Source organism: Sardina pilchardus, chromosome 8 (assembly GCF_963854185.1).
Source record: "Sardina pilchardus chromosome 8, fSarPil1.1, whole genome shotgun sequence".
Taxonomy (NCBI): domain Eukaryota; kingdom Metazoa; phylum Chordata; class Actinopteri; order Clupeiformes; family Clupeidae; genus Sardina; species Sardina pilchardus.
Genome location: NC_085001.1, coordinates 7,612,394 through 7,631,140, shown reverse-complemented (window position 1 = coordinate 7,631,140; position 18,747 = coordinate 7,612,394). Strand labels below are relative to the sequence as shown.

Below are 18,747 nucleotides of genomic sequence, written 5' to 3'. Positions count from 1 at the left end.
GTCAAGCCTCAGCTCGGGTTCACACGGAACACTGAGACTCACACACACACACACACACACACACACACACACACACACACACACACACACACACACACACACACACACACACACACACACACACACACACACACACACACACACACACCTTGAAGTGACAGTCCCATGCTAGGGGCTGTACAGGATGCAGTCTGTGGATCAATGGTCCGCGCAGAGGGGGGGGGGGGGGGTACTAGAAAGGAAGCAAGGGAGAAGGGTAGATAAAGAACTACAGACTACGGAGTGAGATGTGGGTCAAAACCAAGAAACAAAAGGAAGGTGCAGAAGAGGAAAAAGAAGAGGAGAAGAACTGATGGAGGAGCAATAGAGTTGGTGAACATGGTTTAAAACCTCGGCCATGTGGTTATACTGTGATTCAAGGTCGTGTCAGAAAAGGACACGTGCAAAGCAAACAAGGCATATAAACACATACTACACTTTTTCAGCACTTGGTCAACTGGGCAGGGTGAGATCAACAAGACACATATTGTAACTGTTACAGCTGCAAACAAACGTAAACACATATCACTCCTGTGACTGGTGTTTGTGCCTTTGAGATCGAGACATGTCAAGGTCTGTCTGAATATGGGTATGCCTGCTCTTGGAAAGTTCCGAGACTCAAGAGTCAAGATTGCAGAAAGAAAGGCAAAAGGCTATGTCAACGTCAGGGCCATAGAGTTGTTCAGGAAATTGGTGAGTTCATTTTCATTATCGAATGTCAACTAGGCCTATGCTTTTGCATGAAGGGTTTTCAGTGACTGGACTGAATTTCAATTAGAATAGATTGACTCTGTAGTCAGGGTCTGCCCCCCACAACAGTGCTGATTCAGGAACTGTCTGAGAGAGTGGTTGGAGAATTTGTGAACAGTTAGAAAGAGAGCGACAAGACAGAGCAGGAGATAGAAAGATAAGCAGAGATAAAAAGATCACGTCATAACCATAACACTTTGGAAATAAGGCTACACAAAGTCTTCAGGCCAACACCCGTCTGACGCACCTCAAAAGTTTAGAACTCTGTTACGTTATTTTTAATGGAGCAATGGCCACTGGCGCCATCTGACACGCATCGACGCCGCAATTTCGAAAATGGTTCCATCTTTGAGCATCAAATCCATAGACGCGAATGTCGCTGCCAGTGGTCGTTGGCCTTTAGTCAAAAGCTTTTGAACGAGAGTGGCAAATCTCAAGTCATATTATATATAATATTGTTTGTTTTTTGTTTTACTTCCATGCATTTTGTGCCTTCAGATCAAGCCAGCCATTTACAAATAAAGTCTTATTTGCTTACATACTAAGTATTATTGGTCTAGAATAATCAAGAATCATAAGTACTCTTGGAAGTCCAAGCGATAACAAAAAGACACAAAGCAGCAGTGCATAGGCCTACAGAATGATCACAAGCAAACACCACAATGCCTGTGACAAAAGCAGTGATTTTGATTGCTTGTACTTTTGATAAGGACTGTCGAAAGCCATTCCCAAACTAAAATTAGCAAATGCTAACAGCACACCACTGCACTCCAAATGGCTGAAGATGATTTGTTGAGAATTTTTATTTTCTGGTCTTGAAGATTCACTTATCTGGATGTATAGGGTATTGAATTTCCGCTGTGCTCTTTCCTTACACGAACCCACTAGTTCAGATAGGACTAGCCTGTCCTGAAGGCTTTTTTGGGCACCATTTCCTGTGAAGAGTAGGCTATGCTGTGTGTGTGTGTGTGTGTGTGTGTGTGTGTGTGTGTGTGTGTGTGTGTGTGCCTCTTGATTGTGTGCATGTGTGTGTTCCTCATGCTCAGGCCACACACATTCACTGGTTTGGCCAGTTTTACAGAAGAAAAATGCCTCAAGTGCACTGACAAAAAGGCAAGTCTGGTGATGACACACACACAGACGCGCACGCACACACACACACACACACACACACACACACACACACACACACACACACACACACACACACACACACACACACACACACACACACACACACACACACACACACACACACACACACACACACACACACACACACACTCACTCCATGTGTAATAGACTTCTCCATCAAAGCCCATAAATCATTAGTCTTGACAGTGATGAACAACGGAGAGGGCAAGGCAACCTACAACTGTACTCCAGGAACTCAGAAAACTTCCAGGAAGCAATGTTAAGATTATGAATTGGCCATACCCAATTCCTTAGTAGCGATAAGGCCATAAAATCAATCAGGCGAGTCCGGACTCATTCCACAGGCTATATGCCTAAACGGTTGACTTATGGTTCAGGATTAAATGGATTGATACAGTCGTCGATACCAGAGGTTAAAGTTAAAAACTTCATAGAGGAACACTGGGATCTTAATGTTGCAGAAAGTGATGCTTTGGAAACAGGGTGTAAAACGCCCCGTGTTTACCACACACAAGACAGCAACTGACCTTTAAATCTGCAGTGTATTCCTTTGGGATTATCATGACTGTTGCGCCCCCCCCCCCCCCCCCCCAATCTCCCTACATAACTTCAGAAACCAAACAACGGCACAATGAAACATCAAAGGGTAAAGGGCTACTTTGGCTGTGGTGCATTTTAAAAACATTGTCGGAGAAATAGTGCGCTGGTGAACTTCACTGTGGTTCTTAAGAAGCATGTTTATGAATTTACTCAACTACAAACTCTTAAAGGCAATTTCTTAAGAAATGATCCAACATTGTGTTCATCCCCCTAGTGATTGAGTTAACCATTGTTTTAAGTTTATTGACGCTGGTGAAGTGGGATGCTGTGAACTGTGGGCTAAAGTATGGTGAAATTATATTTTCACATTATGCACACAACTTCAATTCGGTGCACAGTTCATCCGTATAAAATACAGTAAGATAACTGGCCGGTTGCTATCGTGCTGGCTAACTCTACCAAATGACCACTGGGCTCAATATTGTTAGCCGAGTAGCAAGACCCAATTGCTGTCCAACAAAGCTAGCCACAGAACCAAATTCGTCAGCTGAGTCCTTTATGCTAGCTTGCTATCTAACCAGGTTGTTATAAATTAAACACGACTAACAACTACTACATTTTAAATGGTTCTTGACACTTAATTTAACTTACCTCTATGGAGCCCAGGATGTGTCGCTTTGTTTTCCAATTTGAACTATATCCAGCAAGAAAATTCTTCCAAAAGTAGAAGAAAAAAGTAGACAGACTGTCTCCTCTTTCCTTCCTAGGATATCAAGCCAGCCAGTAGTCTGCTAGCAAGCAAACTGGCTAGCTATCGCCGTAGAAAGGGCAACGTAGAGCCAAGATAACTTCAGCCCGACATCTTTCCACCTGTCGTTTCTCTTTTACGGGCTAGTTTTGTCTTTCTCCCTCCGGGAACGGCTTTGTACCTCAACCAATCCTTTATTAGTCCGAGGCCATTACTGTGATCTGAACGAAGACTCGGTTCGTCCCCCCGAGATGTAACCTGGCTGCCGCGGATAGGTTAGTAAGGTCCGTAAGTGTGGCCGGGTGATGCAGGCTATAAATTACCTGTGCATTTTTAATGCACCTGTCGAACCATTGTAATACGCCAAACAAAACTTCCTTTCGACTCGTGTATCTTTTCTCATCTGAGCACAACTTATCACATTGTTGTGGTTCACTATACCTTGCCTCAGCCTAACTTGCTGGAGAAAACCCGGAAAACGGAGGCGCGCGGCTCGGATTCCACGGAAGGAGAAGGGATTTGTTTTGGTATTCAAACCCAACCAGCTATCCAGCGAGAATGGCACCGTGTGCAAGGTGACGCAGGGAAAGAATGTGCAAATGCTGCCACCTTGTGGAATGAATTGAACGATACACTTGCTGACTGTGTGATGCGACATCGGCAGATCTAGGCAGAGACAGAGGGGGAATCCCAGTGTTATCAATTTCAATTTAATTTCACTCATAGAGCGCCTTCTTTAAGCTAGTCTGTGTACCCTGGGCATCTTTCTACTAAGCATCTGATCGCTCACAGGAATAAGAAGAACATGGCCCAGTGCAGGCACATCACACTTGCCTGTAAGGAAGATGCATAGCCTAACTAAGTGCTAAAAAGGATCACAACAATTGGTGAGAAAATGTAACAATTGCAAACTAAAGACATGGGCCTACTGTGTTTTAAGTGTCCTTAGCACAAATTGCATCTTGAAGCTAACTGGATTGCTCTGATATAGCCAAGAAGTTGGGAGCCATGCATGTTTATTGATATTATGAAACATAATCCTTCCAAAACCTTGTAGGCCTATGATGGAAGACAAACATAGCTTATCAGAATGACTGGACAATTACAAGTTTGTATTGCATATCCGTTTGTTTGATATGGCCCTATTCTGAAGTGTGAGTGATGTTGTGGGTATGCTACTCCTCATGTTTTATACGACTTCAAACAGTATTTTTTCTGCAAATCCAATGCTTTATTGATGTTACGCCAATGTTTGAGATGTATTAATGTGTTGCTAATGTGTGTGGTGTTCACTTTGTATAGACAGAGATACATAAAGGATAAAACTTGGTTGCATTTCTTGATCAGAACAGAAATGTCATGGGAAGGAGTAGAACCTGAAACTCTGTGTGGGAATAGTTTGTTTACACGTTTTTACACATATAGTGCCTTGTAGAACATCAGTGAGTATGACCAGCAAACTTTGAATGGTTTAGTCATAATCTTCCATCCTACAAAGTTTTGGCTGGCTATGAATGATACTTGTAATAGCCTAAGACATTGATGGCCAAACATTGCTCTCCCAATGCATTTTTCAGGCTGTGATGTAGCAACAATATGAAGATGATTTGAGTATAGGCTATAAATACTTTACAATTCTTGGGTTTTGGACTCATTCAAGATATAGTCAAGGTTTCAACGAGATCTGAGATGCTGCAGTATCAACCTTATCTGATTTGATATGGAATGACCCATAAATCAGTTTGTTTGTTTATGTGTTTGTTTGTTTGTTTGTTATTGTTGTCCTGCTCTGACATGTCAAACAGGTGACCACTCAGAACAGAAGATTGTTCTGTTGGGATGATGTACAGTAGAGGTGCTGGAAAGAGTTCAACAGGAAACACCATCATTGGAAAGGAGCAATTTGTTTTAAAGAGATCACCTGTGTGTGTTACAAGACACGGGACGACAGAAACAGGGCGGCGGATCACAGTGGTAGAGGCCCCTGGCTGGTGGAGCACCTATCCTGTGAAGAACCTTGCGGTGTTGAGTAAGCAGGAAATAGAGCTCAGCCCCACTCTGTGTCGCCCTACGGGACCCCATGCGTTTGTCCTCGTCGTACGGGCAGACACCCCGTTCACAGAGGCACACAGAGTAGCTGTGGAGGAACATCTCGATCTTCTCACTTTGGGCGTCTGGTGCTACACTCTTGTGCTGTTCACTTGCGGAGACCAACTGGGGAACATCACCATTGAGCAGCACATAGAGCATGAAGGCAAGCCCCTGCAGTGGCTTATTCGGACGTGTTTCAACAGGTATCATGTTTTCAGCAACAAGGAAAAGCAGAGTGTCACTCAGGTTGAAAAGCTTGTGGAGCAGAGAAGAGGAGAGAAGGAGGGAAGAGTGGGACAGGGCAGATAAGAGAAGGACTGTCGGAACAGAGACGGGAACTGAGACAGATTGGTAAGTCATGACTCTGAAATGAGACTTAAACATGACATCTGCTGAAATGTTTTTAGGTTGTAAAGGAGCACGTTTTTGTGATATTCTGGTGTCATTTACAGTGCAACCGGAAAGTTTTCAGACCCTTCTGAGTTTTTCACATTTTGTTATGTTTCATCTTAAAATGGGTTAAATTATTTTTTTTCTCATCAACACAATACTCCAACACTCCACAACAAAAGCAGGTGTTGTAAAGAAAGTCAAACATCAGTGCAGCACTCTTAGGCCTTTATGATAGAGTGGACAGATGGAAGCCATTTTTTTTGCCAGGAGTTTGCAAAAAAAAACAACACCTGAATGACTCTCAGAGCTTGACAAGTAAAATCGTCTGGTCTGATGAAAGAAAGGATGAACTATTTGGTCACAATTCCCAGCACTGTGGAAGAAGCAAGGCACTGAGCTGCACTGATGTTTTTTCTTCTTTTACGCTTCTCTCATCTTCTCAGAGGAACTAGATCTCATTCATATATACCTTTGGGTCCTTGCTTACCTGTCTGACCAAGGACCTTCGTCTCGGATTACTCAGTTTGGCTGGGTGGCCAGATGTAGGACGACTTGGCTGTTTCAAACTTTTCCATTTGAGAATGATGGAGGCTATACTATGTTCCCGCGCACTTTCAATGCTGCAGATATGTTCTTATCCTTCCCCAGATCTGTGTCTTCACACACACACCTCTGTCTTGCCCGGTCTGTGGACAATTCTGTCAACCATGTGGCTTTGTTTTTCACTCTGACATATCATCAGCTGTAAATACAGAGATGTCTGCCTTTCCTAATAATGTTCAGGAAATGCATTAGGCACAAGTGGAGTCCAGTCAAGTTGTAGAAGCGTCTCAAGGACCTAGAACTATAGGATGCACCAGAGCTCAATTGCAAGTGCCATAACAGAGGGTCTGAATATTTCAGTCTTTTACTTTGTATAAATTCACAAAACTCTCCAAACACTTGTGCAGGAGCATTTGTGTGTCAATTGATGAGAAAATTAAAAAGTCTGAATGCTTTCCGGTTGCACTATATATGACACCAGAATATCAACCAAAACATTTCAAGTTGACATAGTGAGGTGCCCAAAAAAGTCACCATACAGTGGATTTCTTTATAGGGTTCCTCATGACAACGTGCAAAAATATGTGCAATATTAATTTGACAATTCAATATGAATAAAGATCTTAATCAAGACAAGGCTAAACTATTTGGCAGAGACTATTTGCACCCGGGTGTAAATAATGAACATTACTATTTACACCCGGGTGCAAATAATCAACATTACTATTTACACCCGGGTGTAAATAGTGTAATAATCAACATTACTATTTACACCCGGGTGTAAATAGTGTAATAATCAACAATACTATTTACACCCGATGTCTAACATCCATGTTCTCTGTCAATAGGCCTGTGTATTTACCAGCTCTACAGTAGGCTAGGCCTAATTTAGTTTTGAACAGTTTTTAGCTGTTTTGCCATGTCTGGGTTACTTGGAAGTGATTATACAAATATTAGGGTAATGAGTGGTCATGTGGTAGCTTCATCAAAGACAAGCTACTTTAAAGAGTTGTTTTCTGAGTTGTCTTCCAGGCAGCGCTGCCACTGTTGACTTAAAAACACTTAATCCTACTCCTAACCTTAACCCTAACCTTAACCTAACCTTAACCTAACCTTAACCTAACCTTAACCCTAACCTTAACCTTAACCCACGCCTAAGCGCCTTCCAGGCAGCGTTGGGGGCTCAAAGTCAAAACACAACCTTTCTAACAACTACTGAAGCCTACTTCTACTTAACTGTACTCATAACCAGTCAATCTTTGACAGGTTCAAAAAGCACAAACTCAAAAAAGAAGTCATGGTGCGTACTTTGGCAGGCAAAAAAAAATAAATTATCATCTGAGATTCGAACCCAACACCTCGAGCATGGTAACCCGGTCACGGACGGCTTTACCCGTTCACTGAATAAAGTTTGTGGAAATTTAGCACCACTTTCCCATCTCAAATATAGTTTTAATAATCCTAACTTGTTAGATTTAGGTAGGCCATCTCCTGCCAAGATGGTCCCGCTATGTTGGATAGCACGCATTTCCGGTTTGGGTGCAAATAAGAAAATGCCTCCATTCCACTATTTACACCCGGGTGCAAATAATCACTCCGAAACTATTTTATTCAAAATGATATGTAATTGGTGCTACCTGGAAAACCCCACTCTTAAAACAAAGGTGTTGAAACAAACAACACAACTTGCATTGTTTTTTTTTTTAACACATCTCTGTGTCCAGATAGGGACAATAACATTTGTATTGTTTCCTTTTTGTTTGTTACAAAATATGCATTAAAAACAACACAACTTGTGTTGTTGTTTTTTTTAAAACATTTTTGTCTACAGAGAGAACACATTTGTTTTAAGAGTGAATGCCCTGGAGCAGATCTCCTCACTTTAACATACCTTAAAAAATGTATTATAATGATTATAATGTATATAACTAATTTCATCTGTATCAAAAGTTTAAAATTGTATACGTTTTTAATGTACTTTTGTGTCTATTGAACTTGTATCCGAACTTTGGTCAACGCCATCAGACTGTTTTTTTAGATAGGCTACAGTAGATAGACAATTGTGGGCAACTAAAACTCGGAGAACCTGTTTAGCGCTCCTAAGTTCTTCCTCATGTCATGATGCCTTTCTAGCGCTGGTAAGTTTTTCCTTTTTGTGTGTATTTAATATCCAACTAATTAACACCTGGCATGTCATAGCCATAGTGTGTTCTGTTATAAAGGTGAATACTTTTTATAGGCACTATGAATCTCAAGAATCACAGAAAGTTGACTGACAAATAGGAACCCATTATTCTTATTGTGCATTGAGTCCTTGAGATGAGATGGACCTATTTATCAAACATACAAGTAGGACACGGGTGTCCTCTCACTCTCCTTCATGCAGCAACTTGAACGTTACCTTATAAAACATAATTTTGAAATTGGAATGTAGGCTATACTACTTAGAGCGAGAGAGAGAGAGAGAGAGAGAGAGAACCCGTTCCAAGGTTGGGCATGTCCTTATTTGCATTTCCTATTTACAGTGTTTACCGAGACCCAGATTGTTATGATGAGATTGTGGCGGCCATGTTCAATCATGTCATACATCTCAGACCATATTCCATGGTGGTGTCTCTTTTGTATTGTTGTATTGCCTACTACACAGACTAGCATAAAGAAAAAAAAAAAAATTCTATTCTGATCATTCACAGGAAGAGGAAAGAAGCACATAGCTTGCCTGGTACTGTACATATCACACATACCTGTGAGGAGGATACTGTACCTGACTGCTAAAAAGGATCACAATGGGTGAGAAAATGCAAACTGCAGACATACTGTAGGCCTACTGTGTTTTAGGTATCCTTAGCACAAATTGCATCTTGAAGCTAACTGGATTACTCTGACATAGCCAAGAAGTTGGGAGCCATATTTATTGATATTCTAAAATGTACAGTATAATCCCTAATGATGAAGACACACATATTCTCAGAATGACTTGATCATTGCAAGTTTGTATTGCATATCCATTTGTATGATATATGGCCCTATTCTGAAGTGTGAGTTACAGTGCCCTCCAAAACACATACCCTTTTTTTGTTATTTCAGTTAGCCTATTATTGAGCTCAATGAGAATGAAAGGAGCTAAGAGGCTAACTGAAATAAAACCATGCCAATCTCTTGGTGGTGAAGGATATGATATGTGTTGATGTAGGGTTATTTTAATTCCAAAGGCCAAGGGGACTTTATCAGGGTGCATAGTGTCCTGATCCATGAAATAATTGGCATTTAAAAAATAAAACAAATAAGATTCTGCCTCTATGGGAATGTTAACACATAGGGTTAACATAGGCGTTCCAATACTTACAGTATGACACCTTAAGGAAAACTTTCATTTATTTCTGTACATTATTTGTTCACAAAGAAAATTGATGTCCTTAAAGGTTGACTATTTCCTCATGTTTTTCATTCAAGGCATTAAGATCAATTTCCAAAAGATGATTTTATATCAAATTTAGCATGTGTTCCAATACTTTTGGAGGACACTGTATATTGTGGGTAGGCTACTCCTCATGCTTTATACCCACATGGCTTCGAACAGTATTTTGTCTACAAATACAATGCTTTTATGTTACGCCAATGTTTGAGATTTATTAATGTGTTGCTGATGTGTGTGGTGTCCACATTGTATACATAGATAGATAAAGGATGTAACTTGGTTGCATTTCTTGATCAGAACAGACATCATATAGGGAGAAGTAGAACCTGAAATTCTGTATGGGAATAGTTTGTTTACACCTGTTTTTATTTCACATATAGTGCCTTGCAGAAAATCAGTGAGATTAATGACCTGCAAACTCTGAATGGTTTAGTCAGCTTAATCTTCCCAAACATTGCTTTCCGTACAATGTGTTTTTCAGGCTGTCATACTGAAGCAAGAGCTGAACAATATATGAAGATGATTTGAGTATAAGGGACCCATTCATAGACAAGGTTTCAACGAGATCTGAGATGTTGCAGTATCAACGTTATCTGATTTGATATGGAATGACCCATACAGTAAATCAGTTTGTTTATGTGTTTGTGTGTTTGTTATTGTTGTCCTGCTCTGACATGTCAAACAGGTGACCACTCAGAACTGAAGATTGTTCTGTTGGGATGTAGAGGTGCTGGAAAGAGTTCAACAGGAAACACCATCATTGGAAAGGAGCAATTTGATTTAAAGAGATCACCTGTGTGTGTTACAAGACATGGGACGACAGAAACAGGGCGGCGGATCACAGTGGTAGAGGCCCCTGGCTGGTGGAGCACCTATCCTGTGAAGAACCTTGCGGTGTTGAGTAAGCAGGAAATAGAGCTCAGCCCCACTCTGTGTCGCCCTACGGGACCCCATGCGTTTGTCCTCGTCGTACGGGCAGACACCCCGTTCACAGAGGCACACAGAGTAGCTGTGGAGGAACATCTCGATCTTCTCACTTTGGGCGTCTGGTGCTACACTCTTGTGCTGTTCACTTGCGGAGACCAACTGGGGAGCATCACCATTGAGCAGCACATAGAGCATGAAGGCAAGCCCCTGCAGTGGCTTATTCGGACATGTTTTAACAAGTATCATGTTTTCAACAACCAGGAAAAGCAGAGTGTCACTCAGGTTGAAAAGCTTGTGGAGCAGATAGACGAGATGGTGGCTAGATACAAGTGGTATTGCTATGGACAAAATGACTGGAAATTTCAGAGAGAGGAGAGAAGGAGAGAAGAGAGAGGGAAAGAAGAGCGGGAAAGGGCAATTAAGAAAAGGACAACAGTGTTGGAACAGAGGAGGGAACGGAGTCAGATTGGTAAGTCATGACTGAAATGAGACATGATATCTGCTGAAATATTTTTAGCTTGTAAAGGAGGACGTTTAGAAAATGAATTACTACATGTCAATGTGCAGTTTTACCCACAAGCAAAAGAGTTGTACTGTTTTATAACTTCTTTGTTTACTTCATTTGTATAGCATTTAACTGATTCTCAACCTCAAATGTTAATTGTACATTAACAGGTGATGCACATGTCATATCACATCTGAGGATTGTGCTACTTGGCAACAGAGCCGCTGGAAAGAGTTCAACAGGAAACACCATTCTGGGAAAAGAAGCATTTGTCTTGAAGAGATCTGCCCAATGTGTGAAGAGAGAAGGAGAGGTGTTAGGCAGGCAGGTAACGGTCATTGAGGCACCAGGCTGGTGGAAGAACTTCTGCGTAGAGCACACACCCGCGTTAAACAAACGGGAGGTTGAGATTAGCACATCCATGTGTTCCCCAGGGCCTCATGCATTCCTCTTGATCATACGGCTAGATACTTCTTTCACCGAAAAGCACCGAAGAGTAGCAAAAGAACATCTAGAACTTCTCGGTGAGAGGTGCTGGGGCCACACAATGGTGCTGTTCACCTGTGGGGACTGGCTGGGGGACACACCCGTTGAGGAGCACATTGAAGCTGAGGGCATGGCTCTCCAGTGGGTGATTGAGAAATGTGCCAACAGGTATCATGTTGTAGACAATCAGAATAGAGGCGACAATGCTCAAGTCACAGAACTTCTGGAGAAAGTAGAGGACTGGTTTGGAGGACGTGATGATCGTTATGATGAAATGGACATGGACATTTTAGACTACTGTAATTCTACTGAAGAAAATAATCAGATGGCTGAAATGGAACAAAGACAAGAGGCAGCATTAAAGCCAGAGATAAGTGTCAGATTAGTAAGGGGTAAGTCCCGACTCCCAATAAATTAATACAGTTGTCTCTTGGTATGTTAGTACATCTTTGTGGATTACATTATTATTATGATTATTATTATTATTGGTGATTGGTGATTTGTTATGTACTGTCCCGTGATAAAGCAAACTATTATGTTTTGACATTGCAGTAATAGTAATTTATCCAACATATACATACAGTGTTAACAATAACTACTTTTTTAAAAGATAAAATATGCAAAATTGTATGCTTTCCATAACATGTAAACAATTAATCAAATATGACAGAAGGTGTTGATTGATTACCTGAATTGACCCAGTTAATACCATTTCAATTTTCTGTGTAGCTAATAGTCCAATACTCAAGGAGATGAGGGTGGTCTTGCTTGGACACACTGCCAGTGGAAAGTCCTCAGCCGTAAACACCATCCTGGGCAGAGAGGAATCTGACATGCCCCCAGGGACACCTTGTTGCATGAAGAGAGTAGGATACCTGGCAGGGAGACAGATTACATTGGTCGACACCCCAGGTTGGTGGAGTAACTCGCTGCTCCAAAACACTTCTAAATGCACTCAAAGGGAGATACGGCGTAGCACATATCTGTGTCCTCCTGGACCACACGCCGTGCTGCTGGTCATCCGGGCGGACTGTGCATTCCAGGAGAGAAGCCGGGTGGCACTGCAGGAGCACCTTGGCCTACTCAGCGTGTGTGTGTGGAGACACGTTATGGTATTGTTCACTTATGGAGACTGGCTGGGGGACACATCCATTGACAAGCACATCGCGAGCGAAGGAGAAGCCTTGAAGTGGGTTGTTGAGAGCTGTGGTAACCGGTACCACGTTCTCAACAACAAGCACAGAGGAGACTCTACCCAGGTGACCGAGCTGCTAGAGAAGATGGAGGACATGGTGGAGGCAAATAATGGTGGCCATTATGAGATGATGGGTGAAGAAAATCACAGTAATGACTTTGGGCCACCAAATAGTAAGATACTTGGCATAGTTACTTTACTTGTAACATATATTTACATTCACTCTGGCTGTCTTTTTGTCTCTGTCTGTCTTTTTGTTTCTCGCTGAATTTCCTGTCTCTTCATGCATTTCCCAATTTTTTGTTTTTTTAGTGACGAGAGAACCCCAACCGGGGTTGCCAATCTGGGATGCAAAGATGGACTCAACAATCGCAAAACGTCGAAAAATGAATCATAGCATGGAGTTTTGTCCACAAACTAGTGAGTCATTCCCATTAATGTTCAGTATGCCGTAGGCCTAAATTGATAGAAGCACATATTTGTTTGGTTCAAAATTCATAATTATCAGTTCAGAAATGTGTTCCCGTAGTTCAACTAGCAGGACAATGTAATAGGTAATAATTAGTACTCAATGGTCTACTGTCAGGGGCCTTCTCTGTTCTCTTTTATAACAGTTTAGTTACCATTTATTCTTTCTGTCTGCTTCTCTTTTCCTGGTCGCTCCCTACTCCCATTTCCTACCGCTATGTGATTTGATTGACTGATTGTGCAATTGTGCAAACAAGTGGTGTGTGTGTGTGTGTGTGGGTGGGTGGGGGGGGGGGGGGTGCTATAATTTTTTATTACTAATAATGAATTCAATGTATATATGCATTCTCAAGTAGTGCCAACATTGCTCTTTGTGTATTTATCTGTCACATTTGCTAAAAAAAAGACATGAAAACGTGAACGTAAACGTGTCTTCATTATATTACATAACCAAGGTAATATCTGTAACACTGGAACAGTATACGAGAAATATGAGCACAGTATGAGAAATAATCTCCACAGCTCTGAAACTCAGATGTTTCTGAAACCCAGCTGTTTGGTTTTGGGGTTTTATTGTGAAGGGCCATATGTCTTGCACTGGGCCCCCATTGCAGATTTATGGTTCTTCACATGAAACCCCTAGACAGGTCACTTCTCAGCCAGAGAGGCCAAGTATTTGCTGCTGTTTTTACACAGAGCTGTAAGGAGGGAGAGAAAGAGATCCATTTTAAAGTGACACAAGGCAGCACTCGTGTCGAATGCAGAATGTGTCTGTGAAGCTGAACTGTTTTTTTTCTTCTCCCTGTTGTTTCATAGTGCAGGGGGAAGACAACTCTGATGCTGCCTATGTGTCTGGGATTACTCAATGTCTTCAAGTCAGTGAGTGTGGAAGTGGGCCGTTCTCATCAGCTTCCACTTTTAAGAGTTCTGGGTTCAGCTCTCTACCCAAAGCCACAGGAGACACAAGAGACACATGAACGTTAAGCTAATGCATCTGTAATAGTATGCTTGTCATTTTAGGGAGAAATTAGTTGCTGTTCAGAAAGTGATAATGATGAGGTATTATATATAATGTCATACAGCCTGTCATTTTACTTCAAATGTGTCAAAGGCTCAGTTACTGGGGTCAATTCCAATTCCATATCCTTCTTAACTACCCGGAACTCCACTAATTCATGTCATCTTAAATATTCTTCTTTTATAAGATACCATACTCTACTGTAGTTATTGCTGGTGTCTGTCAAGAAAAACAATAAGTGGTGTGATCTATGAACACCCATCGTATGGTACACTCAAACGTCCTTGTTTTTTGCCCCATTTCACCCCTCCCTGGTGAAATTTGACCAGCTTAAGTATTTGATGTCATCCTAGCAACATTCTTGACACTATCCCCTGGCAAAATCCTGGATACCATCCTCCCAAAATCTTATATCTTGAATGGTATCAGAATCATGATGATGAGTTTCCCCAGATTGCAACACACACACACACACACACACACACACACACACACACACACACACACACACACACACACACACACACACACACACACACACGTGTACTGTATACTGTTTATAAAGATAGATATAGATAAATATATTATATTATATTATATAGAAAGCGTGTCTTGTTTTTTATTTTACTTTGTAACAATATATTTTCTAAATATGTACACAGTCATAGTCCAGGATGCTTTCCTAATCATGTTCCAAAAGGAAGGCCCAGTTTGATCAAGTACATTTTATAATGTTGATTTCAACAAACCCTAAGAGATTACATTAATAATCTGAAGGAAGTAAGCTGCAAAACTTGAAATTTGCCAAATAAAAGTTATCTATATTTTTCTTCAGGAGGAGGTTGAGTCAAAGACCAGTCTTCTTGAGTTGTAACGCAAAATCATTTATTCGCATGCGGTAGCAAAGATATCACTATAGACACAGTGGCGATGGCATCAAACGAATTCAGCATCAAAGAGGCAAAAAGTGATCGTGCTTCTTGTGGGTGAGGGGGGCAGGGGTAGGAGGGATCTGGGGGTGGGTGGGGTGGGGTAGAGGATGCAGATGTTAAGGATAAAGGGGTAAAGGTGGGGCTGGGAGGGGTGCAGGTGTTTTGGGGTGTGTGGGGTGTGGGGTGTCAGAAGCTCAGTTAGAGGGGTGGAAGGTGCCCCTCTGGTGCCACTGCATGTCGCGGATGCGCCTCACGGACTGGATCAGAGCCTGCTGAGCGCCGAACTCAGAGTTGTCCTTGTACTCGCCCTTCTCAAACAGGTACTGGTAGCCTCTGTATCCTGGATACTGGTAGCCCACCCAGCTGTGAGTCACAGGTGAGGAGAGAGAGTGAGAGAGAGAAAGAGAGAGAGAGAGAGAGAGAAATACAGAGGGCAAAAAGACATGACAATCAAATTTAAATGCTGTCATAAAGCCTATTGCTAATGACTTTTGGTGAAGATGATAAGCCAACATTATCTGTATGTCCAGTGGTCTTGTCAATGCAGTAGAAGATGGCAATGCTCTTCATTTGCTTACTCAACTGGAGTAATGCTATTGGATTATCGTAGCCTATACCCTTGTGGTACAAGAACCAGAGTTTCAAAGTGACCGAGTGAAGTGACCTGTAGTGCAAAGGTGAGTGTGTGGTGCTTACACTCCGCTCTGGACTCTCACGGAGGAGACCTTCTCATGGTAGCCGTACGCATGGAAGCTGGGAACATCGTCGTCTATGATCTCGATCTTCTTCCCCGCGAAGCCGGGGTTCTCATACAGCACGATCTTGTGTTCCTGGCTGTCCTGGGGGGAACCAATCACAGAGCAGCAATCCTCACAGGGAACCAATCATCACACCAGCAGTATGCTCATTAGGGAAAGCAAGAAGAGACATAAGAGGCTGGAATCCATGTGAAATTGAATTGAATGGTTGGTACAGTACTGAAAGGCAGGGCTAGGCTGTGCTGATAACCTTATACAGAAACTATAGATCTACAGTATGGATGGAGATGATTACGAACCAGTAATAGCAGCATGGAGGGCATAGATATATACAGTATACAATGTATATATGTCTATGATGGAGGGCCTTATGACATATTGCCAATTTAATTTATTTAAAATACTTCTATCCTGACATTAGTGATCCCTGAGCCGAGAGGATCCGATTGACTGGAGATGGAGACAGTTGGAGAGGGCTAAGTGAGAGGGATGGGTTACCACTTTGATGGGGCGAAAGGCGAAGATGCAGTCACTGCGTCTGCTGTTGGTCCAGGAGTCCCAGCGAGGATACTCGCCCTTCTCAAACACATACTGCTCCCCCTTGCAGCCAGGCTGTTCATATCCCACCCATCTGCAGGAAGGGTTTCATCTCACAGTTGACACTTTCCAAATGCACAGTATCAAGTTTCGAGACATCTCTTTCCCTTCATCTCTGACATACACATTCATATTTGTGTATTTTACTCTATTCTTTGTTTTACTCTATTCTATTCTTCTATTCTTAAACACACAACACACACACACACACATACAGGCACGCACGCACACACACACACCACACTCCTATACAGCAGGCATTCATACACACACACACACACACACACACACACACACACACACAAGTGATGTATCGGTTTCTCTTTGATGGCATCCATGGCAGATTTCCCAGGTAAACACCCCGCCCTCTGCCCACCCCACCCATCTCTCTCTCTCTCTGGACTCCACACTCACGGTCCACACGGCACCAGTATCGAGCCCACTTTCTCCACGCCCGCCTCTTGGAGATTGTTACAGGGCCCAGTCAGCTCATGACATCTGCCTTGGAAGTTCTCCTGCTCATAGATGATCAGCTAGATGGGACGAGACATGGGAGAGAGAGGAAACAGTAGCGTAGCTCAGACTGGTTTGTTCGGTTTCGCCCTTTGTGCCCCTAATGTTTGTCACCTGTTTGAATGGCCCGCTGGCGATTCATCCAATCAGACATCGTGACCCGTTTATGACTGATTTAAGCTAGAGCACCATCATACTGTTTCAACTGGGCCACCTGTGTCTTGCTGAGGAGCTCCAGTCCATAGGCACGTGACCTGTGAGCTGGGCTGTAGTAATGTCACTAGGCCGTTAGGGAAAGTGACGGTGTGAGAGTGTAAGTATGACTTAACGTGTGTGAGAGTGCAGGATGGGGATGAAGGGCAAATGCCGTAGCCCCGCCCTCCTCACCTTAAACGCACTGGTTCCTGACTGCTGTTGCTTGGATGCAGGGTTCTGGTGGTCCGTTGCCATAGTGACCTGGGCTGAGTTTGACAGACAATGGTAGGCCTAAGCACTTGTTTTTTTGCCATAGCACTGATGAAAAATAGTTGTCTCTCAACACCAGATAAAAACAGATCACTTTAAACATTATATTTCTGATCTGAAAATAAATAGTATGGTCTTAATAACAATACACACAGAGCTGTAACAAATATATTAAAGATAAAATATAACCCAATACATTTTTAAATGATACAAATCTAACAATATATAGAGCTGTATAGATAGAAATTGATATTGAAAATTATCATTTTATATTTATATTAAGTTGAATAAATATATAAACATATATCAGTGAACATTTGTGTCTATAGCACTGACACTTATACACAATATATGCAACTAATCACAATAAACGATTATTTCATGCACCACTGAGAAAAAAGATCTAAAGTAATAAACAGCATAGAATATTTTGGAAATTATTTATCCACCCACAATAAAAACAAAACCGAACAAAAATACTTTTTTTGGAACACAAACCAAACCAGCGCTGTCTGCTTACCAGCTCGTGATTGTGCCAGTCTGTTTGGGGTGGCACGAGCGGCGCAATATATACGGCAAGCCTAGGGGTGGAAACTTTGCCAAAGCTGCTCTGTGTCCAGGGATGCCCTCCTAATCATGTCCTAATAGGCTGGTCAGCCCAGCTGGGCTTTGGTGGAGAGAGTCGTACCAACCTGCACCCCTCCTATCCCCCCTTGCCCCCCCCACAACATGCCCCCCAACCCCCATCGCTCCCAAGCCCCCTCCCACCTCCCCCGACCCCTGATGCCCCCACAAAGTTATTTCATTAGTTGTCAATTTCAGGCCGCCGGTCATTGTTTGATATCCCATGATTCAGCACAACCAGTGCCAAGAGTCCGAGATTCACAATGAGGACAGGCTGTGGTGTGTGCTTGAAGCGAGGGAGAGCGAGGGAGAGAGAGAGAGAGAGAGAGAGAGAGAGAGAGATGAAGAGAGTAACCTTTTCTAGTATGCAAGCTTTTCCTGTAGGCCTAATGTTCATATCATCATATGTTCATAATGCACTGTATAGTAACATAATATTATGCGTATATTTACGTGCACAAATAGATTATATATCCTTGCGGACCAGCTGGTGTTTAACTTTTCTGTATCATAACTCAGGCTCATTTTAGTAGCATCTACATGTACAGCATCTGTTGATGATCAATGCCTCAGTTGTTCATA

General features: G+C 42.3%; 3 protein-coding genes across 7 annotated transcripts in view; 1 reads left to right on the top strand and 2 right to left on the bottom strand.

Annotated features, from left to right (window-relative positions):
• Nucleotides 1-3,693, bottom strand: part of si:ch73-138n13.1 (uncharacterized) — a 43,481-nt gene extending 39,788 nt beyond the window's left edge. For all 4 annotated transcript variants that reach the window (XM_062542545.1, XM_062542543.1, XM_062542547.1 and 1 more), the window contains exon 1: nucleotides 3,136-3,693. The gene's annotated coding sequence lies outside the window, so the exon portion shown is untranslated. The remainder of the gene's footprint in view (nucleotides 1-3,135) is intronic.
• Nucleotides 3,694-8,354: 4,661 nt separating this feature from the next.
• Nucleotides 8,355-15,023, top strand: LOC134088543 (GTPase IMAP family member 8-like). The gene is made up of 7 exons (XM_062542540.1): nucleotides 8,355-8,397; nucleotides 8,953-9,049; nucleotides 10,363-11,073; nucleotides 11,280-11,987; nucleotides 12,325-12,963; nucleotides 13,103-13,210; nucleotides 14,075-15,023. The coding sequence occupies exons 2-7, from the start codon at nucleotides 9,046-9,048 to the stop codon at nucleotides 14,233-14,235; spliced, it is 2,331 nt and encodes a 776-aa protein (XP_062398524.1). The 5' UTR covers nucleotides 8,355-8,397; nucleotides 8,953-9,045; the 3' UTR covers nucleotides 14,236-15,023.
• Nucleotides 15,024-15,377: 354 nt separating this feature from the next.
• Nucleotides 15,378-18,142, bottom strand: crybb2 (crystallin, beta B2). 2 transcript variants are annotated; one of them, XM_062542542.1, is made up of 6 exons: nucleotides 18,064-18,142; nucleotides 17,464-17,553; nucleotides 16,978-17,096; nucleotides 16,465-16,597; nucleotides 15,905-16,047; nucleotides 15,378-15,571 (listed from the first exon to the last, which is right to left on the bottom strand). In XM_062542542.1, exons 2-6 carry the CDS (start codon nucleotides 17,524-17,526, stop codon nucleotides 15,403-15,405), a joined length of 627 nt encoding a protein of 208 aa, XP_062398526.1. In that variant the 5' UTR covers nucleotides 17,527-17,553; nucleotides 18,064-18,142; the 3' UTR covers nucleotides 15,378-15,402. The 2 variants fall into 2 exon arrangements, with proteins under 2 accessions (XP_062398526.1, XP_062398525.1); XM_062542541.1 differs by having other exon boundaries at nucleotides 17,464-17,537; nucleotides 18,062-18,097.
• Nucleotides 18,143-18,747: the final 605 nt, after the last annotated feature.

What these genes read in the sequence shown, in the direction of transcription:
- LOC134088543 (XM_062542540.1), top strand. An exon ending in GAGGGAACGGAGTCAGATTG is followed by an intron (nt 11,074 to 11,279) that starts GTAAGTCATGAC and finishes GTACATTAACAG; the next exon opens with GTGATGCACATGTCATATCA. An exon ending in TGACTTTGGGCCACCAAATA is followed by an intron (nt 12,964 to 13,102) that starts GTAAGATACTTG and finishes TTGTTTTTTTAG; the next exon opens with TGACGAGAGAACCCCAACCG.
- crybb2 (XM_062542542.1), bottom strand. Translation starts at nt 17,526, where the DNA reads ATGGCAACGGACCACCAGAACCCTGCATCCAAGCAACAGCAGTCAGGA. An exon ending in CAGGAACCAGTGCGTTTAAG is followed by an intron (nt 17,097 to 17,463) that starts GTGAGGAGGGCG and finishes CGTCCCATCTAG; the next exon opens with CTGATCATCTATGAGCAGGA. An exon ending in ATACTGGTGCCGTGTGGACC is followed by an intron (nt 16,598 to 16,977) that starts GTGAGTGTGGAG and finishes CCCTTCCTGCAG; the next exon opens with ATGGGTGGGATATGAACAGC.